At 38.2% G+C, this 26480-nt stretch overlaps 2 protein-coding genes across 2 annotated transcripts in view; one reads left to right on the top strand and one right to left on the bottom strand.

The window, feature by feature from the left end:
• Nucleotides 1-325: 325 nt before the first annotated feature.
• On the bottom strand, nt 326-26350 carry LOC121955835 (adenylate cyclase type 8). Its single transcript, XM_088089167.1, has 22 exons — nt 26213-26350; nt 18873-19185; nt 16547-16758; nt 14487-15230; nt 13742-13891; nt 12377-12507; nt 12082-12193; nt 11859-11986; nt 11557-11715; nt 10105-10339; nt 9826-9996; nt 9641-9741; nt 8598-8799; nt 7853-7945; nt 7490-7650; nt 7290-7371; nt 6483-6641; nt 5614-5760; nt 5115-5207; nt 4900-5014; nt 3985-4187; nt 326-3041 (listed from the first exon to the last, which is right to left on the bottom strand). Exons 3-22 carry the CDS (start codon nt 16724-16726, stop codon nt 2832-2834), a joined length of 3576 nt encoding a protein of 1191 aa, XP_087945293.1. The 5' UTR covers nt 16727-16758; nt 18873-19185; nt 26213-26350; the 3' UTR covers nt 326-2831.
• LOC121955338 (protein EFR3 homolog B) overlaps nt 26342-26480 on the top strand; it is a 46905-nt gene continuing 46766 nt past the window's right edge. Inside the window, exon 1 of the mRNA XM_042503243.2 lies at nt 26342-26480. Within this exon, the coding sequence (XP_042359177.1) occupies nt 26474-26480 (7 nt within the window). The 5' untranslated portion in view covers nt 26342-26473.

The raw sequence follows: 26480 nt of genomic DNA, 5'->3' as shown, positions 1-26480 counted from the left end.
TTCTCAAAGTTGTATACTTATCTTGAAATACGGACTTAGTATCTCAGAATAATGAAAATCATTATTTTGGGAAAGTTTCTCATTATATTTACTCACATTATCTTTTTTTTGTCACACTGGTGGAAACTGGATTCCCTACCTTTCCTTTATCACTTTCTGCTTTAAATAACAAGACCCTTTGTTCACATTTTTTTTAAAAATTCATGTCCATATTTTTGTGGTAAGCTTGGTTGAGTCTTCTCCACACAAGCTTCATCTGACGTAGCTGATTTGCCGACTGGAGTAAAAGGGATCTTTGTAGTTACTTAAATTAACATCATTTAGATTTGTTTGTCATCACTGGTTTTATTCGCAGAAAATGCAATCAATTAAATGTTTTAATAAAAATCATGAAAAAACAAACATAATATACCTTGGAAAAAATAATCTTACAGTGTCACTAACGAATGCCCAACTTTTAAAGATTGATAAAGGACCATTCAGTCCAGCCATGTGTTTCAGAAAATAAATCTGAGGTATAAACATTTCAATCATGGACTAATCAATAATTATTAGTTATACACTTTTAAAAAAATGTACCAACTAACTTGACGAATTCCTCAGGAAAATATTAAGATCAGCTTGTCACCCTTCAGTTAAAATGTAAAAAAACACAAAATAATTTGCAGTAACAGGGTGTTCATATTATGTTCATATGATAGTGACAATGTACATCAGACGTACCATTTAACGCATTATTACATCAACATTACAAAACAAAACAATCTCCTGTGTCCTTTGGTATTAGTATACAAGAGGAGTGACGTGGGAGGTAGTTTTGGCATTAAAGTCAGTTCAACAGATCACCTCTTTGTGGAGAATCACTGCCAAGTTGTAAATGTATTTGTAGTCAAGTAACGGAAGTGAGAGTAAAAGCGTACTGAGGCAAAACAGAATTGGCTACAGAGTGATTCAAATGTTTGACTAAAATATCAGAAATTCAGAGCAACACTCACAGTGGCATAAAAGTATTTACAGTACAATACGAAAGCAAGCACCAATCCATTCATAAATAATGGGACTTATTATGTTGGCCCACGAAACAACAGATATTTTTGAAAATCTTGGATAACAGTAGCTTAGTGAAAGTCAACTCACGATACAATACACAATACAAAATATACTAAAAAATTGTGAGAATTATGCAAGATAACACAGTGCAAAACACTAACCAGCATCGTACAGGCCATTTGAAAGTCTATGAGAGGTTGAGCTGGTTGTTTTGAGGTATTTTGGCTTAAAGTTCTGAGGATAATTCCAGTAAAACCAAAAAAGAGACATGTTGGCATTGGTTTGTTTTGTACAAAATGACTTAAAATGCTTAAAACTGCTTGTAATGTGTAGATATGGCAAAAACTAGAATTACCGCCTTGCGGTTAGATGCCTCCACGAGCCAGTTAAGTTGCACTTACAGTTTACATGCATGTCTTTGAGAATGTGGATGCTTAACACACATCTTCCCCCTGACAGCACAGATGATCTATACAGTTTTCACAGCTACAAGATGGAAACCCAAGATAAGAGTCATCAATTCAGTATCTGACCAAACGTCTCCCTTCTGTTCCTGACATATGACGCTGAGTACTGGCCAGAAAAATATTTTTGCTGAACATTATGATGTAGGCCTAACCGTGAAATTAATCTTTGACCTTTTGAATATAAAACATCATCAATTCATCAATAGACATTTGTGTTAATTTTTGCCGTAATTTGTGTATATATTCTTGAGTTATGACCAAAAACATGTTTTGTAAGGTTCATCCTTGAGTCTAAGTGGACGTTTGTGCCAAATTTGAAGAAATTCCCTCCAGCTGTTCTTAAGATACTGCATTAACAAGAATTGAGATGGACGAGGTCACAGTGACCTTGACCTTTGACCACTGATATCTTTTATATTAATCATTTAATCCAAGTGGACATTTGTGTCAAATTTGAGGAAATTCCCTGAAAGTCTGCTTGAGATATTACTCCCTGAGAATGAAACAGACACAATGTCACATTGACCTCTGTCCACTAAATCCTACACAGTTTACCATTGAGTCCAAGTGGACATTTGTGCCAAATTTGAAGAAATTCGCTCAAGGAATCCTTGAAATATCGCCTAGAGGAGAAGGGGACAGACAAAATGTCACCTTGACCTCTGACCACCAAATTCTAAACAGTTCATCCTTTAGTCCAAGTGGACGTTTGCGCCATATTCAAAGAAATTCCTTTAGGATGTTCTTGAGATATTGAGTTCACAAGAATGAGACAGATGTGGTCATAATAACCTTGACCTTTGACCACCCAAACCTAATCAGCATAAATGAGTCCATGTGGATGTTTACGCCAAATTGGAAGAAATTCGCTCAAGTCGTTCTTGAGATATCGCGTCCAGAATGAGACGGATGGACAGACGTGAATGTACGTACGTGCGTATGTACTGACAACCCAAAAACATAATGCCTCTGGCCATGTCTGCTGCCGGCGCAGTGGTATAAAAAAACAGAAAGCAGCACTGCATTCAAAGAGCTTAGCTTCAGAAATCAATGAATCTGTCCATACGCGAGTTCCTTATAATCTATATAAATAAAAAAGCGCAATACAAAACCATTGATATATTTTAGCTGAGAGCAAGCTGAGGAGGACACAATCATGGGGGCAACAGGAAAAAAAAAAGCTCTGACAGCTACACCATCTTTTCTATTCATGCAGCTAATTCAGTTATGGCAAAATATAACTGTAAACCAGGAGGAACAATATGGCTGCGCTGTGCCCTCCTCCACCTGCTGACCCTGTAAGTCCCCTCAGCATCAAAGGGTGCAGGGTTTCAGACCGAACCCCCCATTGGTCTCTCTCATCTTTTCCTTGTGTCTGGCCTGGACGAGACCAAACACCACTCCTGCAAGCGTCATGCGTCCTCCTGTCCGCCCCCCCATGCGACCATCTGTTCCAAGGTTGGCCCTCTTGCTGCGCATGTTGCTGATGAAATAGGTGCGGACTTTGCCCTGCTGCTCGCTCACCTGCAATGACAGCAGCGGTCACAAAGTGTGGTAATCCTCTCTCAAAGACCCTCAAGATTTTTAATATCAGAAATTCTTCACAAATACGGTTACAATACATTTACCTTATATATCTTATACATTATACAATAATGTCCTCTTCCTGACCAGTGATGCATCTTTTCCATCTGTCTACTGTTTCTTTTCACCAGTAGATGTCTCCCTTGTTTTATTTGTCTGAGCTTGACACAGTTTCACGACACCTCTGCACAACCTTTACAAAGAACTTCACTGAACTTTACCGAACCTGAACTGAACTTGTGGCAACCTAATGGTCCCCCATTTCACTGTACTTAAAGGTGTAGCTCACCCTATATCAAAAACACATATTTTCCTCTTACTTGTATTGTTATTTATCAGTCTGGATTATTTTGGTGTGAGTTGCAGAGTGTTGGAGTTTTGGTGTTTAAAGCGCCAATTTTTGAGGCTTGTGCAAGGTGATCTACCAGTAGATGCATGCTTCCTGAACAGACACCGTCTGAGAACCTGGTGTCAAGGTTTTATTGTACATCTATCAGATTCACGCTTCCTTCTGTGCAATGATACGGCTGGTTGGTGTAGTTTGGTAGAAAGAAAGTATTTCCTACATGAAACTGTTCACATCAAGGTCTGTGTGTCATGATTTCTGAAAAGAAACATTGCTGTTGATTTTTTCCATTTATTTATTTAATTTATTTATTTATGTATTTATTTGCGCTTTAAGCACCACAAGCCGAGTGCCATCTAGTTTCATTATATTCGAGAGAAGACTGACATCTCTACAGCAGATATCTTCAACACTCACACCAAAGGAATCTAGATTTATAAATAACACTTCAGGTAAGAGTTAAAATATGTATTTTTGATTCTGGGGTGAACTGTCCCTTTAAAGACAAATGACAGTAAATTAACATCAGCCACTCACCCCCTTGACAAAGATTTCTCCACGTAGCTCCAACACAAAACCCCACTCTGCCAGGATCCTGCGCGTGGCCTCAGGTACCTGGATGCGCCCGCTCACGCCTGTGCTGTCCATGCGGCTGGCCAGGTTCACTGTCGACCCCCAGATGTCATACTGGGGCTTGGTGGCACCGATCACCCCTGCCACTACCGGCCCATGGGCAATGCCTATTTCAATCCAACACAGACAAGTTATTTACTTTAGTTAAATAATTACATAATATTAAAGGAATACTCCACCCACAAAATTATAATTTGTATATTAGTTAGTCAGCCAGTATTGCGTTGAATTCACAAAGAAAACTTTGTCTTTTCTCATGCCTCAATGGTGAATGAAGAATCTGAAAACTGAGAAAATTCTTGATGTTTTGGAGTAAAAGGGTTCCACGTTTAACAACAGCGAAACTCCATTCACGTCCATTTCCAAGTTTCATTTATCCAGTCGTACGCTCGGTTCCACCGGGCAGAGTTCAAACGCACATACTTGTCCAACCCTGCTACTTGTCCGTGCATGTGTTTTAAAATGAGAAAATGCGTGTTTGGGAAGTACTGAGCATTTGACTGAATAATGAGACTTGGATTAAATCTCTGTAAATGGATGTTTCGATATACTTTTCCTGTTGTTAAACGTGCCCTCCTTTTAGTCCAATACATCAAGAATTTTCTCAGTTTTTGGACTCTTTATTCATTCTAGATGCATGTTAGAAAAACAATTTTCTTCACAAATGTAATGCACCGAGTGAGTAACTGATATACAAATAGTCATTTTGCAGTTGAGGTACTCCTTTAAATCTCTGGCACAAGAAACCTTTGCGGAGAGCAGTTTATATCAACTGTCCATTGTTTATGTGTGTAGGTGGTGAGCCACTTAGCCACTTACCCACACGCAGCTGAAAGTTTTTGGCAGAGAGCCTGTTAATCTCTCTCAAGGTCTCTTGCATTGCCAGCGCGAACAAAACCAGCTCGCTCAGGTGATTCCATTCATCCATAGATCCCTGAAAAAGATAAACACAGATAGTCAGATAAGATATCAAAGAAGGTGCAAATGATGGTAAGGCAGAATAATAGCTGAATTTGTGCTTTAAGATGTCATACCTGTTTGTCTGGGGCCAACCCGGAGGCTGCCATGTAGCAGCTCCCAATGGTCTTGATCTTCTCCACATAGTGGAAATAGGACTCCTCCAGCAACTTGTGGAATTTTTAAAGATAAAGACATAAAATTAGACCACAACCACATATGTAGAGTTGTGCAATGGGTAGCAATCCCATTTGTTAACAGTATGGCCTGGATTAAAGCCCCTGCCTCTATATTTTTTATTCTTATCAGCTAAAGATGTAGGAGAAGACAGAATTCTTCTTATAGCTGAAGATATTTAAAATTTGCAGATATTTAAAAGATGAGTGAGAATGAATGTTTGTATTTCTCAGTAACCAGAAATATACTATACTGCTTTGCACACATAATTCTCTACCCTTCAAAAGCAATACCATACTCTGAGTATTTCGCTTTATTCACATTTTGATGTACCGTATAAGAGTAAAAAAAATAATCTGAATAAACCAGGCACACTTACAGTTTAGGTCACACGCTCACCTCGTCAAAGCCAGCAATGATCTCGTTCAGTAGTCGAAGGCAGTCCACTCCCTCATGTTTGATCTCTTTCTGCTCAAAGTACTCATTGAATCCAGCAATGGAGGCGAACATAACACCAACTTCATCGTAGGACTGCGAGTAAAGCTCCTGAAATGAAAATTGCGTCATTCATGTTCACTCTAAAAACTTCTTTTTTTGACTTTTATATAGAATAATCTATTCAGTAAGACATTTAGTTATCAGTGCATGATGTCAGCGGTTGTTCCTGAAAGTTAAGCAGTTCAATAAATCACATTAAACCTTTCTGTGTGAAGGCATTCAGTAAATAACACAGATTTCATTGAAACAATAGGAACTTAAAATGAGGTTTGCTTAACTTCCCTTCCATTTAATATGTCTATTAAAATAAAAATATTCACCCACATCGTCTTCATTAGCTCTTCTTGAAACAGTGTTAAAGGGATAGCTCACCCAAAAATCTTTGATCAACTGAGCAGCACAAGCTGAGAGTGATCTAGCTCCATTACGTATTTGAGAGAAGGCAGAGGTCTATATGCAACAGTTGGCAACTCACAATACAACAGTCTAGATTGATACATGGCACTACGGGTAAGAGTTAAAGTACGTCTTTTTTTTTTATTTTGGGGGTGAACTGTCCCTTTAAAACCACAGCTACAGCAATTATATTCTGATATTTACAATTGCACATTAGAATTTAAAACAAATATTATTATTTATCAAATATTATCTTTATTGGCAAATTGTAACAACTATTACTTTTGGATAAATTTGGACAAAGGCAAAGAAGGCCAAATAATTTGAGGAGACAAAGCATGTGTACAAAGAGGCTCAGGTTGTGTCTTTAGCACCTCATCATTCTTGCTCCGGTCCAGAAAGTGTCGTGCCACATGCACAGGCAGGATGTTGTGTAGTAAACACTCGTTGTGTTCCCGCAATTCCCTCATGTCTTCTACTTCCTGTTGGGCCTGTAGACGCCACAGGAAGTCTAGTCTGGCAGTGGCCTCCCACTGGAAAGTATAAGATAGATAAGACTATCAGAGGTCACTTGCTTGAGTGGGACATACTATAGAGGGTCATCACCACGGCCCAGAAAATTAGCGGCTGCCCTCTCCCCTCCCCTCCCTCTTTAGGCCATTGAAAGCACGGACAAACAGGTTAAAGAACACTTTTTATGCCAGAGACATAACCACACTAAACAATGCAAAAGTTTAATCACTGATATGGATATGCAATGCCTGCAGAATGTGAATGTGTGTGTTAGAGAGTGTGTGTGTGTGTGTGTGTGTGTGTGTGTGTGTGTGTGTGTGTGTGTGTGTGTGTGTAAAATGTGTCTCTTGCCTGCTGCTTGAGGCTGCTAATTATTTATTTTATAGTTTTTAAATGATTTATTTCACAGTTTTTTATTACCTTTTTGTAGTTTTTCTTAGTTTTATATCTCTTTTGCACTGTAAGGATTGCCTTTCAATTTCATTGTACTTGTGCAATGACATATAAAGACATATTTTATTCTATTCTACACATCTGCTCAGTTCAGCAGTGGATAGATTTGGTCTCGATAATGCAGGTTAGATGTTGCAATTAAAAATACAACAAGCAAACTAAACTAAACAGCAGCATGCTGGAAACAGTGAAAACCGTCCAGAGTTCAACAGTACCTGCCGTCCATTGTAGAACACAGCAACAATAAACATGACCATAAGAAGGATGGAGATTCCCTTTCTCCTGACATAGTGAGACCTGTGCAGAGGTTAATAAAGAGAGGAAGAAGATACAGGTGTAAATAAAGTAAAAAAAGAGGAAAAATGTGACTAAAGAGAGAAAAACCTGTGGTGGCTGGTGTATATTTTACACCTACTTGTGTAGCATATCATGGCGTGTGAGTGTGAGGAAGGCCAGGTGGATGAGGTAGGAGTAAACAGCCACTGCCAGCAGCAACACCGCCAGCTTCAGCAGAGAGTTCAGACGCAGGAACACGGCACAGGTCACCATGGCGATAACACCACTCAATACGAAGACCTTAGGAGACAGACGGAGGGAAAAAGAGATAAGAGACACTGAGGAAAAGAAAAGCATTTACATTTCTTGAAGAAAAAAGGAAATTGGATAAAAAAAACTTTTAGTTGAAAATGTGATGTTTTATTTAATATGAGACCAAATGCTTGTGCTGATAGATGTTTTTGTTGTACATTATTTATATTTAAAGTAATGCCGTCTTTACCTCAGGGTAAGTGCAGATGGTGAGTGGACGTGCGGCTGTGTTCGTTCTGTCCATTACCTCAGCCTCCCCTGTGTCTGTGAGAATGCACCATACCTGGATGAAGACGCACAGCACAAAATACACACGTCAGTGTACAAGTCCTTCGTTTTCACAGATAAGAAACAATAAATTACGAAGATGATATGTTACTTTGTAGGAAATGTTCCATGAACTGCAAGAAATTTGAAGAATCGTTTTTTTTAAAGCTGGGGAAAACTGTCTACAGAAAAAAGCTAGGGAAAATTATATTTATAATAATCTGTTACATATTTAAAATTATGTCACTGAATTATTAAAAAAAAAAAAAAAATTCGTTTTTTAAATTTCTTTTTCTTTTTTTGGTTTTCATTTTTAATTACTAATTTTCAGGTAATTTTCTTGTATTTTTTCCTAATTTAATGCAAATTTTTGGGTCATTTCTTCTTTTCTTGCGTATTGCCTTCTTCCCATGTTTTTGAAAGAAATCAAGCCAATTTGCTCAGGGTTCAAAGAGTTAAATTTTGCTGTTGTTGTTCCTGGCTTCATATGAGTAGAGGAAAAACTCTAACTCATGCAATGTAAAATGTTGTGGCAGTTTTACGTGGAAAATTCTCCAAAAGAACAGACACAACCAGGACAGCAACATAAAAAAATAATTCAGGAAGATAAACTGTATTCAACATTTTAAATGTATATTAATCTGGCCGTGTGATGTTCAGACTCTCACCATGTCAGTTGAGACCAACCCAAAGTTCATGATAATGGCGGTGAGGGTGAGGAGGTTGCGAGCACTGTTGTTTTCATGGATCCAGCAGCAGAAGTGCTGCAGTAGTATAGGAGTGCTCCTGAACTCTTCAGCCAGGGCTAACAGCAGCAGCAGCAGGTAGACGAGCAGGAAGACTGAGAACTGGAGGACAGCCGGGTACAGCCTGAGGAAGAGGAAGGAAGATAAGATTAGGACAATATATCATGATTAAGAAACAAAAGGAAGTGTTTGACATATGCCCCTTCAAAAGTGTGAATTTCATTGCAAAACATAAGTTGCTTTTTTATAGGCTACAAGACACATCATAAATAAAATAACAGTAAAGACCATGGCTGAGTATTTCCCTCCTGGGACACTTTTGCATATTTATTTTCTGTGCTCACTAAATAAGGCCAATGGGTAGCTTTATATCTACACAATTTCAAGGGAATTAAAGGATTTTTTTTTCCAATGAAAAAACTAAACATGTAATTTAATGATAAGAGACAAGTTTACGATAATGTGTTTAACCAACCATTAATAATAATAATAATAATAATAATAATAGCTATTATTATTATTAATTAATTAATTTATTTGTTTATTTAAAATGTTTTGTTCAGAAGTTAATTCAATGGAAAGTAATTTTCAAATCCTACACATAATGTAGGATATTAAAGCTAATATTTTTTTAGTTAGATATTGTTGATATTGTTCAGTTCTTTAAATTCAGGTTCTTCAGCATTTTAAAAAAAAAAAAAAATTAAGAATGTATCATATCTTGAAGCTGCAGTTGATAATTTATCTGCTATTAAACTACAAAAAACATGAGAGATCATCTTGAGTCATGTTCAGGTTTGTTTACTGGAAAAGTGATATTAAAGTGAAAATATCATTGACCTTGAGCGTACTGATTAAAAACTTAACAGAGTTTATTTAAATAAAAGGGCATAAATAGCCCATTTGAATCTGATAAACCCGTAAAAATGAAGTTCTCAATGTGGACAGTGTCTGTGTCTTCTCACCTGGGCGCAGGAATAAGGGCCTGAACAGCCATGAGGAAGAGGAGCATGATGAAGGAGCAGACCAGGTTGGAGTTAAACATCTCATCTCTCATCTGGGAGAACTGGACAAACCAAAAGAGATCAGAAAGATCTACATCATTTACTCATTTCCTCCTTCCAAACATCGTCTGAACCAGCATCTTTACCTTGTCCTCGATGTGCGTGTCTTTGAACACCAGAGTCAGAGGAGTGATGTGCTCCCTGTGCATACGATCACTGCTTCGAACCTCAATGGCGTGCTTGATACGTTTGTTTATCTCCTTGGAGGTGGAATGCCATATGTTGGGCACTGAGCCGTTGGTGAAGGAGGCGAGGATCTGTAAGAGGAGAAATGATGGTGTGAGATGAATCAGATTGAGCTTTAATGGTTAAAGAACCTCAGTCATGCTTCATGTTTATCGATATTTTTGTATCCCTGCACGTACACTGTTCATGTCGATGACGTTCCGAAAAGGCAGCTCTGGGTTCCAGGTTCGATTTGTTTTCTGGACTTTGGGGGGCTCAGCAGGATCGACTTTGTTCGTTTCCTCCTGATGGCAGATGAGGAACGTGTCGATGTTGTGTTTGAGCAGAAACTCGTTCCTGTCACGGCCGTGACCGGCTTCTGTCTTGTAGGTGCCCTCCAGACAGTCCAGGGTCGCCCTTGAGATGTGGATGCGTCTGGATGAGAGAGAATAGAAACAGACATGTTGTATAATTTCATTCAGACTTTAGAAATGTGCTTAGCTTTTCTTTTTTTTTTTTTTTTTCCATATATGAGGAGACCCAGGACTTGACAAGTCATTTACTATAGAAAACCAAAGTTTGGGTTTACATAATGGACTGTGTAATAAAGATAGATGGCATGACAGCTCTGTAAAAGTGAAGCCAGAACATCTCGATCCCTCTCTGCTGGCCAGCTGCAGTATAACACATTAACTCCGTACCTTCCATGTTAGCAGATGGGACATGGGCCAAACTAAAACACCAAGTACATGTCAAATTATTTTTTTTTCCAAAGATGACATCTGCATTTTAAGGTAGTTTTTATCATGCTGCATTTTCTAACAAGTTTGGTTTTAATTAGTGATTTAATGTTTTATAAGGGAAGTTTGATGTCATGTTTTATAGCTGTTATTGACTCGTTGTTGGGCTGGCAGATGAATGGGCAGGAACTCAAAACAGCGGCTCAATCCTCCGATCAATACTGTGGAGGGGAGGCAAGGAAGATGCTTTAGGAGAAAGGAGTTGAGGCAACAGGCATTTTAAAAATGAGACATCGATGCTTGGAGCCATCATTTTAAAGCGATGTCAGTTACATATGTAGCTTCTTTTACACTTTGAAGGCGCTGAAAAGGCTTCTGCAAAGTTCACACCTGTGCAGCCTTGCTCCTTTCTCCGTGAGATGCATTTTAGAAATTTTGACATCTTTTAAGATATCAAGCTGTGATCAATTTGCAGGTAACAGGCAGGAGGACGGAAGAAAGAGGAGAAGTGGAGTTTATTAATAGACAAATGGGAAGTTGGAAATGTGTTGTCTATCTTCATATAGTCTTAAATTGGCATGTTATGCGAACTATAATGGAAAAGCAAGCCACGTGGGAGCGGCCACGTGTGAGGGTAACAAGCAATAACACCTCTTGCTACATCGTGCCCGAAGGAGCCAGTTCCTATCCACAAGTGCACAGCCACAGCATCATGTGACTTATAACACTTTTTTATTAAGTTACAGATATAGATACAAAAATAACAGTGGGATCCAGGCAAAAGAGAAAGGGGTACTGAGTCATAGATGGAGCCCTGTCCCATAAAAATATCTGTTAATCCAGGCAGAGATTAAGTGTGTTGCATCGAAGGGCTACTGTTACTGGTAACTGGCACTAGCAGAGACCACTCACCCCGGTATGCCCCCAGCCTCCAGCATGTTGGCTATGCCCACGTCCCAGGACCAGACGTCAAATTGCCATTTCTGCAGGCCCAGCACCCCACACAGGACAGAACCTGAGTGGATCCCGATCCTCATATTCATGTCAAAGTTCAGCTGCGTCCGCACGTATCTGGTGTTGGTGAGGAGTAAAACAACCACTTAGTGACAGCAATTGCTCATTCTGCACATAAACATAGAATAGTGAAATTAAAAGTATCATTGTTTTGCAAGAGATGGTTATGATAATCCCCCGAGAAGCGAGATTAGACTGACTGTATGGTGTTGATCATAGCCAGGCCCAACTCAACACAATGACGGGCATGGGCACGCTGTGGCTTAGGGACACCTGACACACAATAGTAACAGTCTCCCAGTATCTTTATCCGAAGGCAGTGGTGCTCCTGTGAGGAAAATAAATTAGAGGATGGAAAATTAAATATTGATAGAATAGAAAATGTATGTTATCTCAAAAAAGAACAAGAGCTCAATTTCTCACCTCTGCCAGTCGGTCAAAGCGTCCAAAGAGCTCGTTGAGGGTTCGGACCAGATCCTGGGCAGACAGGTTCATGGACAACAGTGTGAAGCCCTTGATGTCTGCAAAAAGGATGCTGCAAAGAGGAGAAAAACAGCTGTAAAAGAAACACTAAAACATTTTTGGTTCCCTTGAACACATGCAAATAAAAGCTAATCATTTCTTATTTCCTAAATTCCTCTTATATAACTCTTGTAATTACTAAAATACTAACATTGTATGTGTGTGTGTGTGTGTGTGTGTGTGTGTGTGTGTATACCTGACATCTTTGTACTGGTGAATGTAAATCTTGTGAAACTCCTGAGGATTGAGCTCATCTTCCATAGAGCTCATATCAGCGATCATCTCCAAGGCAACAAAGCGAGGCAGGATCGACAGCACCAGACGCTCCTGAGTGGCAAAATGATCAACTCTGTTTGACAGTGTATGCCATGACCAGCACAGGTCAGAAGACACATTTATTTATTTTTTTAATTATGAATATGGGTTAACACTGTCTAAATATTGATTATTTGATTTATATTGAATATTTGAAAAGGTTTCAGTACTCATTTGCTGCAGTACTGTATCAGCTGCACTGTCTCTCTTATTGTTACTACAGTCACTCTGCTGTTCTCTGCTTATTTTATTCATCATCATCATTATTATTATTATTATTATTATTATTATTATTATTATTATTTATTATTATTTATTATTAGTTAGCTATAAAGCTAGTTTACATCTGTGGTCCCTGGGCAGGAAAAAACTAAATTAAAAATGGTAAAATCAAAAATGGTGTCAAATATCAACCTTTTTTATTATAATTTTTGGAGGGTAAAAATTTCAGTTTCGTGACACTTCACCGTGAGTTAACCTACAAAGGTCTTGATTTCGTTTCACTATTGGTTAGGACACATATGAAACGGAGGATTTGGGGGTCCTCCCTTAGAACATTTTTAGCTCCAAACAGTTAATTTTCTGCATTCTGGTGAACTTTTATGCACCGATTTGTGCAGTTTCTGCATCACTTTATGATGTAAGCATCTTTAAGCAGTTGCTGTTAATTTACAGCCAATCTCCAACAGTAAAATGCCGTATTCCTGTAAAAATGCTTGATACTGTAGTTAGCAATGCATTGTGGGTTGCTCCTATAGAAGCAACAGGACAGAGGCCTTTCACAGTACTCTGCTGTTTAAATTATAGGTCACTACAGTATTTTTTGGAAACAGGGTGTTGTAGGGAGAATTTGGATCTTGGTCAGAAGTTTAAATTAACGTTAGTATTGTAATTCTAACAACAGGCTTGTGCTTTTTGTTTCTCAATTTTCTTTCAGAAACATCAGTGGGTCTTGCGTCTACAAATTAGACGGTAATTGGAGTTTTTTTTCCCAGTATCTTGTTCATATTTCTGAAAATGTTTGATATCAAACTGATGCTCAACAGGCTGTCTAACTTGTTTTAATGTCATTTATCAGTGGGAGGAGATTTGAATAGCTCAAGCAGTAAGCCTATTTACAGGTGATTTGCCGATTTATTTTGGTGATGTAAATATAATTGCAATTGCAATGTTCTATAATTGAGTGGGGCAAGTCCCCTGCATCCCTCCCAAAATCTACACCTAAGCAAACCTACAGTCACTTTACCTGTCTCTGGTTCTCTTGCTCTAGTTTGAGGCGACCCTCGATGCAGCGCCGTGTCTCCAGGAAGACCTGCCGCTGAGCGTGGTCTGTCAGGTAGTGGATGAACAAGCCAGCTGTGTTCATACCCAGGTACAGCAGGCCTTTGGCAAACACCTGCATCCAAGAGAGAGATCTAATTCACTTAGACTAAGAAACCTCAATGCATTTGGGCTAAGACGAGAATAAGAAATACAAAATTGTGTCTTCTTTTTGAAGGATATCAGAGGGAAATTTAGCGGATTCAGCGCACTTGTTGTTTACAATATCTGTAGATATGGAGTGATAACTGTAGTTGATTATGGAGTTATAATTGTGGAAATAAAAACTGTTGCCATTCATGTTAGTTAAATATAGGCTACAGTACATTCATGGCTTGCTCTGCACAATATGCTGGTGCACCCAGAGGGGAATTAAAAAAGGTTTGATATACAGGAAAAGCATAGACAGACATTACACCATCATTTTTTTTAAAGCCTTAAACAGTGCAGTTACCTCTTATTATGAGGATCTGGAAAATAAAACTAGGCATATAAATATATATGACTTAGCTCTGACAAATCTTTATCTGTGATGAATCTGACTAATATTTAATATAAAAACAAGTAATAAATGAATGTTATTTAATAAAGATACACTGTCGGTTTAATTGTCTTTGTAATATTTTTCAAAGAACAGTGTTTTAAATCAGTTTGGCAGAAGAATTTCTCACCTTTCTCAAAATCACGCCATCATTGTAGTAGTGCATCACCTCCAGCAGAAGGTGCAGTACTGAAGTGAGTGTGCCGGCGCATATGGCCCACAGCAGAGGTAATGGCAGCAGCGTGTATGTGGCGAACAACGTGAACAAAACGTACCACGATGGATCTTTTTCCAGTCCATACACCAGTCCTCCCAGCACCTGTATTGTCTGAGACAGCCAGCTAGCTAAACCAGCGTAATGGAGCCACCGTGGGGACATGGAGTCTTTGCAGGATAACACCACAATGCACAGCGCTACAGCTAACACCATGAAAATGCCTGTCAGGCAGACACGCAGAGTGTCTGTGACCGCCTCAGGTGCCAACGCCAAGTATAGAACCAACACGTGTAGCTTGGCGACTGCATCGATTACATTTGTGAAGGCTAGAGAGTTACGTCTTTGGTGAGAGTAGTGTTGCTGGTAGAGTTTCTCCAGATCACGAGACTTGAAGGTGTGCCTCAGGGTGGGTATGTAGACTCCATGAATTGTGTGGCCCCAGTGCACAAAGAAGTCAGCATCGCTGGCGTATTCATTATAAGAACCCCTGACACTGTTGCATGTGCTGGTGGAGCCACGAGACTGGGAGGGGTGCACTCTAAATGTGGAGGAACGGCGTTTGGTGACCCCGCGTGAGGCCTTGTTGCGGATTTGTCTGTTGATCTCCTCCATGTAGGCATCCGTCACAAAGATTTTACTTGCTGGTTCCACACCCACCTGTCAAACACAACAGAAAATAAGATGTGTTTACTGTACTCTTTTTGCTGGACTTCATACGATTCCTACACACGACAAATGGGATGTAACGGTCAAGAGATGAGTTGAAGAAATACTTTACTTCCCAGATGACAATTTGTATAGTAACTTTTTAAAAACTTGAGCAAATGGGCTTGATTTCTTTTTAAAAAATTGAAGAAGGCAATGAGCTGCGAAAGAAGAAATGACTTTAAAATTAGAAAAAGGGGTAATTATAGGAAATTTGTTTTTGTGTGACTTTGGTGAATCCGAAATAAATCTTAAAAAAAAAACAAAGTCACACAATAACACAAACAAACCACTTATCGAGGCATTAGTAGACCAGCAGCTCCCATGTTCAGCGATGTAAAGTTATTTTTTTACCCACTGGAATCTAGCTAAAGAGAGCGGTTAGTTCCCCATCAGAAGGAGCTGTCTGTCTGTTTCTGTGTGAAGTACTGAGCATACAACTTGATAATTAAGACTTGGATTGTACTGCACAAGTTTTGTGAGTTTGTGAACTGATGTTTCAACATAGTTTTGTTGTTGTTAAGAATTGAGACAAGAATTACTTCAATTCCAGTTTTTGGATTCTTCTTTGGAGTCTTGCAAAAAAAAACAAAAAACAACAGATTTTCTTCACTAATTCTGTGTAACACAGGGAGTTATTGATATACTGTACCAATGGTCTTTTGGGGGGTTAAGTATGTCTTTAAAATTGGAAAGCAAATTAGTTATGGCCACTTACAAAGCAGGTGTAAAAAAACTACATCATTTTCTCAATTCCGTGAGATGTACACATGTGGCTTTATTTTTCTATCTATCTGCCTGATTTCAGCTATCACATCAGTATAAATAAGGCAAATAGAATTTCATGTGCTTTTCACAGCATTACAAAATTACACTTTTAAGCATACAAATACTAAGTACATAATAGTGACACCAAAATTATTTGTATAGCAAGAAACACTAATTGAGAAAGTAGGTTGGGTTTTTTGGGGGTTTTATGGGTGAACTGGCCCTTTGAAGTTTTTGTTTTGTTAACTGAATCGGATGGTTTGGAGTCATTCTGCAGTGGCTTAATAATTTATGTTCATGATGTGACTGCAATCAAACAGTTTCATTTAAGCTCAATTTTCTTTGGTTTGTGTAGAAAAAGGCAGCAGTTCAGATGGTACCAGGTCTGTCCCCGGACCCACAGCCCTCACAATCCTGTACAAAACAACAGAAAACAAACTGGAAGAAGCAGCAGCTCCATCTGGATGCAGCAAATCTTCTGATGCGGTATAATAAATCACCTGGGCGCTGAGCTCCTGCTGGATAATAATGTGTTTTACAGCGTTCTGCCACAGCATCTTTTTCCGCCGCAGCCCCGGGGACAGGGTCGCGGTCAGACAAGTCGGCTCACGCAGCTCCATGGGGGAGACCTGTGTTGTTTCAGAGAAGGTCACCATGGTGATGAGTTTAGCCGACCTCATCTGTTGGTCTCAGATCAGGAGGAAGCCGCAGCCTGGAGTGGGACGAGAGACATTGTTGGAGGTGGGAAAAAACAAAAAGGTGGTGATAAGTAGAAGAAGAAGTCAGACTTTTCTCACAACATAATAAATAGTCACTCTTAAAGGGATACTCCACAAATTTTATCCATCACGTTCAGTAAACTAGTCATGGTTAGTACAACTCAGCCCTTGAAAACACAGTCATCTGTGGTCCTGGAGAAGCTTTATCAAAGTTCACCCTGGTAATGCCACAGTGATGTCATCAGGGTTATCTCAGTTTGGGTTTGGAGACAACAAATATATAACAGAAAGTCTTACAAGAGCTATGGAGTTAGAAGACAATGTGTGTTTACCAGGCAGAGGGGTTTTGCAGTTCTAATGAATGATACTTCTGAGTTGCATTATGGTAAATGTAGTTTGAGTCTTACTATAAAATATAAATATAAGTCAGGATATTTCAACCTCTGCTGCTTGGATTTTGATTACTTCTTTTTTTTCCTGTCATGGGAGTGCATTTTCAAAAGGAAGTGTTTCTTTAAGCATGTTTTTACAGATTATGTAACAGATCCTAATTTCTAAAGACAAAAAAGAGCATGAAATGCATCAAATTGAGCTAAAAATCACAATAGGTGTTTTTATATTAATATGGATCATCACCAGTGCACAGTAGGCCCAGATCAACCCAGTCTCATTCCCAACTCATCAAATATCGATGCCACACTATGCAATATAAAGAGCAAGAATGTCTATGAGACTACGTTTTATTTCTTGTGTAAAACCAAAAGTCATTTTAGTTAGTCATAACAACATAGTGTACTAGTATTTTTAGCATAGGCCTACCATGTTAGTGAGCTCTGTCACATAACGTAAGTGGAGTATGTCATGTAATTTTACCTAAGTAACATATATATACATATACATATCTTTGTGGCCTACACCTAGGAAGTTTATAGCTATTGCCAATTTAAACTCTTATCCCTAGTTGTGCTTTTACATGCCTACAGGCCTACAGTATTATCAAAAAATATAAATATACCACAATAAATATAACACAGCTACATTACACAACAGGGTAAATTGACATGCTGTCCCTGATCAGCCAAAGCTGGACAGGTTCCAAGAGTGACACAGCTTGACGTGTAGGGTGTCAATATTTGACGAGTTGGGAGTAAGAATATGCTGCCAAATTATATTGAGTTCACTTTCCAGAATATATATTTTTTTAACTTTAAAGGTCCACTGTTTAGGATTTAGTGTCATCTAACTGTGAGGTTGCAAAACTGAAACTTCTCCAGTGTGTATGAATGCTGAATCAGGAGCTTTTGTGTGTGAATATTCAACAACTGATTTTTTTCTGATCTACCACCTGGACCACACAGGACATGTGTGTCCACTTCATCTATAAGGAATCATATCTAAGCATCCTTTATATTTAAAAGGTTTTAAGAATTCTGATTTATGTGGACAGAGCTGGTAATGCCGCACACATTCAGCTTGTTGGAAGGAGCCACCTGCTCGGCTCCACGTGTTGACACAGTGTGTGCCAAGAGAAAGGCAGCTTTCCAACAAATTATCTAGTGCAGATTTAGACTAGATTTAGACCTGAGCTGGTTAATGCCCAGAGTTTAACTCCTCCAGGTCCTTCTGGCTCTAGATGATGCAGTCCTGCCCACTCAGAGTGCACTGTGAGCAGTGTGATTGTCACCATGTCTCCACACTACACAGACTAGAAAACACTTCATATTAGATGAGCTGCATTTTTCATTAAGCCAGTTAAAAGTATTTATCCTGTAGGATTGCTATAATATGGCAGCATTTTATTTATTGTCTGACTTGCTGATCACAGAGCAAGCATACAAGTTTCTATGCTGTGGAAGGATCCCTTGGTACTCTAATATACAGACATATTTACTACATTTTAGTTCATGCACTACTTAAATTTAGGCTCCCTGCATGACAAAGTCTAAATCTGCTCTGAGAAAATAAAGAGTTGTGTAGAAGCAGCTTGGAGAATTTTGGCATAATTTCACCAATTCCCAGACATATAAAGAAGAAAAAAAAAAGCCAGCAACACCTGTAGTTAAGAACAACTGCATTGTCAGACAAATGTTTTGTGTCCACCACTAACCTGTATTGTTTTACATATTGTGTATCCTCTCCTCATGTCCAGCATTGGCTGTAAGATATATTCGTCCAGCCCATCATAATCCCCTTTTGCTGAATCCATCGCACAGGAATTATATGCAGATCTGAACATTAAGGCATAATCCATGTAAGGAAAAACTTGAAGTAGTCCTTGCCGTGATGAAGTATCCAAAACGGATGTACAGAAAGGGGGGGTGGGGCACATAAAGATCCAGCCAAAATCCGTGGAGCCGTTCTGGCAATATTGTAGGTCACCACCTGGACTGCTTTGAACTGAAGTCAACAACGAAGCAGAGCTGCAGGAGTGAGGAGTGAGGAGTGCAAAGAGGATTAGTTAGTCAGCAGCCACTCTTGCTGGCCTGCAAAGCTGAGATCGTTGGCACCAAGACAACGGCAAGACAAATGCAACGCTCTCAACCTTTGGACGAGTCAACCAAATCTCTCAGAAGCAGATATGACATTTTAATTCAATAGCATTTCGATCAGTGGTTTTTCATATGCTCTCTCTTTTATTCTCTCTACATGTAGATATTTTAGATCTACTTTACTTCATTCTGATGTTATCATAAGAATTGTTTTTTTATCCTATTGTTTATATCTGTATGTGCACAGCCCAGTCACCAGAAGAAACAGTTCACATTGTACATTTCTGCAAACAAGAGATATGTTACATTTGTGTGTTTCATATGTATCATATCATAGTTCATAAAGTGACATAGTATATGAGCCAAATTTGTCAGTGGGAGATGGAGGGGATGGTAGATAGTGTGACACTAATATGAGATGCCTGCCAAGCTGCAGACCAAACCAACAAACATAAACTGCCATGTTTCCAGCATCTTTTTAGTCACCAAATGTGTGTGTCTGTGTGTGTGTGTGTGTGTGTGTGTGTGTGTGTGTGTGTTTAAGTGCCACACACAGCGATTGTTTTTACAGAGACAGTCTTGATTATGCCACCAAAACTGTTTTTTAAGCCCAAACATGACCTTTTCCTAACCAAAACCAATCGATTTGTGTGCCTAAACCTGACCACATGTTAATCACAGCATTGTTAAAAATAAAGATTCAACACATCCACTGTATAATAATATATAAATGTAACCCTCGGTTTGTAGAGATGTACAATGCCAACAATTTTCTTTCTACCGACTGGGCTTTTGTGTTAACAGAGCCACGATGGTGAGCAGTTAAAAACATTAACAAAAAGCCTACAAAACTGGACAGACTCTGCAAGCAAGGAAACTCATCTCCCACCTGGTAACAGCACCCTGAGGTGATTCAACAGCAAATGGATGCTAATGAACCTGCACTTACTAAGCATTTAAATGCAGAGGGTATAACAGGCTATCACACATCAATCTGAGCAATAATTTGATTCCTTGCTGAATAATGAATATAGTTTTATTGTGTCCCATATAATTTTAATATTATATGTTGTAAGCTACTGTTTGAGCTCTGTCATGTTTATTTAAATTAGGACTACCAAAGTTGTTCATTTGGACTAGGGCTGGGCTGGGCAGGGCAATATATCGAGATTATACCAACGTTGCAAAATGAGACTAGATATTGTCTTAGATTTTGGATATTGTAATATCGTAAGTGTTGTTATTTTGTTTTTTTACAGGCTGCATTACAATGAAGAGATTAAGGTATTCGGTCAAAAATATTGTGATATATGATCTTCTCCACATAACTCCATAATTTGGTCTTAAAGGATAGGTTTGATTTTTTTTTTTAAATCCACATTGAAATGCTGTTTCCCATCAAATATAATAGTGTAACACAACTTATGTATACTCTGCAGCTGCTTCTCAATGGGTTTCAAAACAGACCAATGGGGCATTTAAAGTAAGGGAAATACCTGCTTTTTAAAAACATAATGTTCCAGCAAAACATAGATGCTTTCTGTCATTTTTTTTAACCAATGTTATTTATCTGTAAAACATACAGAGTAAGTAAAATGTAACTCATCAAAACTTATTTTATTCTTCCATGTGAACTTTTTCTTTTGAAAATGGACACTAGGGATGATTGGTTGAATTATTTTCTTCATAGGGTCTCACTGAAGTTCTGAAAACTAGTTGTATACTCTGCTGCTTAGTGTATTTTATCGTATCGTTGTTCTTGCTATATTAGGCATTTTGGAAATTATATTTTATTAGCATTATGTGCCTTACACTTGAAACACTTAAAAACTTTCTGGGTTGACTGAATTCAATCCATTGAATTGTTGCATCATGCTGTTGTTTTCACAAGTCATCCTAAAACAGCTCAGGTTGATTAAGCGCGGGCTTGACAATATATAAATATTGTGATATAAGACTAAAAGTAATTGCAGATTTTGGATATTTTAAGTGATGTTTTTTCAGGTTTTTACAGGCTGAATTCCAATAAAGTAACATCATTTTCTACATTTAGCAGAGTGTTCTGTCTTTACCCACTTAATCATTATATCCACATTACTGATGACTATTTATCAAAAATCTCATTGTGTAAATATTTTGTGAAAGCACTAATAACCAACCCTACAATATCATCATAATATCAATATTGAGGTATTTAGTCAAGAATATATATGTATTAATATTTATATTCATTTTATTAAGCTATTCAGATTCACCTGTTACAATTAATAATTTACCAGTAAATTAGCACAGTAGTAGTAGTATACTTTTGTTCACTGTTTTAAATATAACATTATCACAACAAGGACATAAACTGTAAATCAACAACGTAAAGACACAAGAGAATGGTTGAGTTGTCAGGGAGAGTCAGACCGACAGAAAACATCAGGTGTGTTGGAACAGACAAACATACCTCAGTGGCTATACAGTCTGTGGTAATAAAGATGACGAGCACATACTGGGCTCATAGCATCAGCAGGTATGGTCCCTATAGTAAGCGGTTTAAAGTTTTTGAGACTGGCTTTGCTAATTGTGTCCAGGCCCCTAAGGCTGATCTAATGAGTTCCCATCTGTGTAACCGTGACTGTGTAGCTCAGACCTGTCTTGCTGATTACTGTACATCTAAAATAGCCTCCAGCTCTAAGGCAATTAGCTCAACAGTACTATTACTGCTACCATAGCTCTCTTACACTTGGCAAGCGTGCACTAAAGCACCTTTGAATATGTTTAATGAGATGCCACTGTTAGCAGAAACAACGAGAGGGAATAATTGTAGATCACTTTGATATAACACAACTTTTATGTTCATAATGAGCAGTTGAAGTTAACGCCTGTGAAAGTCTGTCTACTGTACAAAATCTGTAATTTCATTTAGTGACTCTATATTTAGTGCTTGTGAACTTGTGTCCACCTGAGGGAGGAGTTAGGATGAATTAGTTAGCTAAGGGCAAAACCCCAGAAGCTAATTAGTGTTAAGGCTAACTGCTTTGGCTGTTCACTAATCAGCTGATCCTCACATGCACTCAAGCCAGACCTGCAACAGAACTGACCTGTTGGCCCTTACGTGCTTGCCAAAAATTTGCTGGAGATCTATTTGCGGCTGTTAGTGTTGTTGTATCCCAAATGTGCGTTGTGGGTGTGTGTTGTAAGACAACAGTTGGACGGTGAAAGTATGTTAGCTTTTGTTGGCAGTTGCGCAAATCTCTTGAAAGTGAAGACATATCCAGGCAAGTCATTGGCATTTTCGACCATTTTATATTTCTAGGTGGTCATTTTGAGTCTCCTCCTTTTCAATTTGAGTGACATTTTTAAGTGAACCTTAGGGGGGTTAGGGTTGGTAGAGTGATACGGAGGACGAGGCCAAAAGGTTCTTATTACCCTGCAGGAACAAATAGTCCCTTTGAACATAAAAAGCTTGCTTTAATATTGCATCTTCAAAGTGAATGTAAAGGCTTTTACTCTGAGTTTTTAATGGGATTTTCACCGAGCCTTTAGCCTGTCTGACAAGAAATGTTGTCACTGTGGAATACCGGGCTGGGGGCGCCCAGACTCTTGGGCCCACATGGGTCTGTTTTCAGTTGGTTTGTCTGGTAATTCATCCATGCAACCATCCTGAAATGTTTCTTAGCTTTTTCAAGTTTTACACTTTCAAAGTTCTGCAAATGATTTTTCTTCTCTTGCACTTAAATACAATAGTAACTAACAGTTAGAGGCTTATTTTGTGATGACAACCATTCAAAACCCTCTTCGTCTTAACCTTTAGCTTAACCATAATTAGCTCAACATAAGCAAGATGGTGTTATCCCATTCAAAAAGGTTCACTCACTAATGGCCATCTAATGGGGTTGGAAGAGGTAAAGTGATGGCATCAGCATAAGAGGACAAAAATATTGCTGAATAGAAGACTCGGAGATCTCATGGCTTAGTGGGCTTACAGTAAAGGACCATGGGAAATAAATGCCTTAGTGGTTCACTGAGAAGCGCTATGTTTAGATTTCCAGTGGGTGGCAGACAATGTGACACATCATGTACACAATATGAAATGCTGTCTTAAAAATATTTGAGTTTAGGTAATATTAATGCAATTATATAGTATTTATGAAAGACAGTGACCTCAGAGTGTTGTAAACCAGTGGTTCTCAACTGGCCCAGCCATGGGGTCCAGAGTTCTCCTTAGTCATTAGTTTAAGGTCCACTACATATTCAGTTTTATTTCACAAAATGTAAACAACACATCGGCTTAGAACACAAAGAAATAAAACATATATCAAGTATAAACAGAAACAGTACCTCAAAATGTGTGCCAGAAATTTACTCTACTTCAAAATAAAGTGTGTGTGTGTGTTTTTTTTTTTTTTTTACAAATTTGACATGTTCACGAGTCACTTGAGGTCCATTCAGAATGGACCCACAACCCACTTTTGGACCGTGAACCACCAGTTGGGAACCACTGTTAAAGACTATTTTGCTCCTTGCACTCTCCTATCAGATTCTCCTGACTCACTGCTGTCACCAACTGGTAGAAAGAGAAAAAAAAAGACCTACTCCAAAAGCAGGATGTCCCATTCACAGATACACAACACTGATTTTATTTTTTCAGTTCTTGATGAAGTTTGTTATTGCGTTATAATCAGACTGCATTGCATTTTTGTTTCACCAATCATTCATTTTCATTCATTCTTGCATTGGAGATGAGGGTAACAATTAATGGGCCTGCATGTAAAACTGTTACAGTACTGCATAAATTAGGATATATATGATCTGAGATACCATACAGTTTTTTGTACTTTTTTGTACACGCTTACTGTGGCAGCTATTATGAAATCTACCAGCCACTCAAAAGATTACCATTGTTATTTTCAAATCAAGGAGCCACTTGCATTTTTACCAGCATGTGGCTGGTGGCATGTGGTAAATAATTATATAATGAAATGCAAAAAAAAAAGTAAATAGCTGACTCTAAGTTAGAATTGTGAATCAGTGATTTATGAGAAAGCATGTTGTCCTTGACCCAAAAGTCGAGTGTATCTGCAGGCAGAAATGAAGATATCCTTTCACACACCGTCTAACCATAAGGGGATTTGATTCCTCTGAATGCAGTTTATGACTACAAAACATTAACGCTGCTTTACAAACAGCATCGGATTGACAGAAATGGGAGACTATATCACATAAATTTAGCTTACATATTGCTATCTATGTTTTTTTGTCTTGTACAACCATCGTTATAAAATACGGCTGTTGGGTTATAAAGCACTAAATGGTTCAGGGTTAAAAATAAAATTCTATCCTTACAATTGAGAGCTCTCAGGTCTCAGGTTTGCTTTGTGTACCTGGAGTCAAGACTAAACACGGGGAAGCAGGGTAAAGTTTTTATGCACCACATTTCTGGAATGAACATCCAGAAAACAGCAGGACTTCAACTCTCAATTCTTTTAAATTAAGGCTGTAGACTTTTCCCTTTGCTTCTGCCTTTATTAAATTTAAATATTTATTCATTTCTTATGCTGCACCTACTTGTATTGTATGCTTGTATTTTATACCTGTCTCAATATGTTTTTAGCTTGTTTTTATTTTTGATTCTCTACCTCTTTAATTACGTTTTTAATTGCATTTAAATGTCCTTTTAGAATGTGTTTCTTTTGCACTATGTCTCAAGACTTGAATTGCCTTGAAATGTGCTATATAAATAAACGTGCCTTATTTGACACATCGATAATACATAATCTTCACTTTTTTAGCAGTCAAATTATTAAACGGACTCGGTGCTGACTTGAAATTGAGATTATAATGTGAAATGATTATAGTGTAAAATAATTTAGAATTGATTACAGTATAAAATAATTGATGGTTATAATTTAGTAGGTAAAATTAACAATTGATTAATCAATTCATCGTTATTTGAAAAAAAAAAACTTTGCTTATTTCAAACAATATCAAAATTGTTTTTTCCTCGGTCAGATCTAAAAGCAACATATTGCATATACTTTGACAACTTTTTATAGCTTATTGATTAATTGCTCAAATTTCACATGTTCGATAACATCGATTATTTTTTATAATCCGTCTAATTTAGTAATTTTTTTTTTAAATTTATCCTTGGCAGGCAATTATTATTCTGAGTTATCCTTTCTTTTTTGGTTAATGATGAAATAATCTTTGTTTCTCATGATGTATGTAACTAATATAAAATTCATTCATTCATTCATATTCAGCTCACTGTAATGAAGACAGTTACAGTACCCTTTTTTTCCATTTTTTTAAAAATCAATATAAAATCATGATGCTGTAATATTAAGGCATAATTTTTGTCAAAAATCTGACCTACTATTTATATGACATGCTGTGCATGCATTTATCCAGTAAAATGTGGGGTAACAGCCCGTACTGGGCGTGTAGACTGCATGTGCTCAGACATGACTAAAAGCCTCTGTCCAGTGGTGGGCTGTCACACATGTACAGTCAGCCAGTAACAGCTGGTAGCTCAAGGAACAGAAACACTTTATGTATGGTGTCCTGTCATAGCTGAAATTAACTCAGGATTTTCTGTCGTTAACGGTCTGCGTGCCACACATTTACAGGATTTAAATTTTGTTCACTTCATGGTAAGTAAAGGGTGTTGACCACTACTGTAGAGATAGGCGCAGCCAGGTGCCTCTTGTTGAACAAGTCAGGCAGTTTAGCTAACGTTAGCATACTTTGCTACTAGCATAGACCGTTGCTATCGCTGAATAAAATGAGTTGTAAGATTTGATAACCGTAATGTTGTGTCTGAATCTGTGAAAAATACATGGAAAGTCTCAAAACACTTTAGGATATTTTGAGAGGAGACAGTAAGATGAAAACGTTTGACAGCTAACAATGCTACATTAGCGTTAAATTATATTACTAGCAACTGTCATGATTTGGGATTTCTTACCTGGTGAAAAATGTCTTAAAATACACTGTCAGCCGGTCACTGGTCTGCTAATCGTTATATCCTGGTGTAATTCAATCACTGTAAATATTATGAGCGTGTGTGCTAATTTGAGCATACTCGCTTCCACAGGCCAAAGACAATCCAGGGGTTTTCCTGATTTTCGTAGCGCCGGTGGAGACTCAGTTCGCGGCTGGAGTGCCTTCCATCTCCCTGCCTCTGTGAACCTGGAAGAGCAACGCCGCCTTGTGACAAGCATCCAACATGACAG

The sequence above is a fragment of the Plectropomus leopardus genome, chromosome 16 (genome assembly GCF_026936395.1).
Source record: "Plectropomus leopardus strain MGB_pleo_1.0 chromosome 16, ASM2693639v1, whole genome shotgun sequence".
Lineage (NCBI taxonomy): Eukaryota > Metazoa > Chordata > Actinopteri > Perciformes > Serranidae > Plectropomus > Plectropomus leopardus.
This window is presented reverse-complemented; position numbering and strand designations above follow the sequence as displayed.

What these genes read in the sequence shown, in the direction of transcription:
- LOC121955835 (XM_088089167.1), bottom strand. Translation starts at nt 16,726, where the DNA reads ATGAGGTCGGCTAAACTCATCACCATGGTGACCTTCTCTGAAACAACA. An exon ending in AGCAAGAGAACCAGAGACAG is followed by an intron (nt 12,508 to 13,741) that starts GTAAAGTGACTG and finishes TTTGCCACTCAG; the next exon opens with GAGCGTCTGGTGCTGTCGAT. An exon ending in CACCAGTACAAAGATGTCAG is followed by an intron (nt 12,194 to 12,376) that starts GTATACACACAC and finishes TCCTCTTTGCAG; the next exon opens with CATCCTTTTTGCAGACATCA.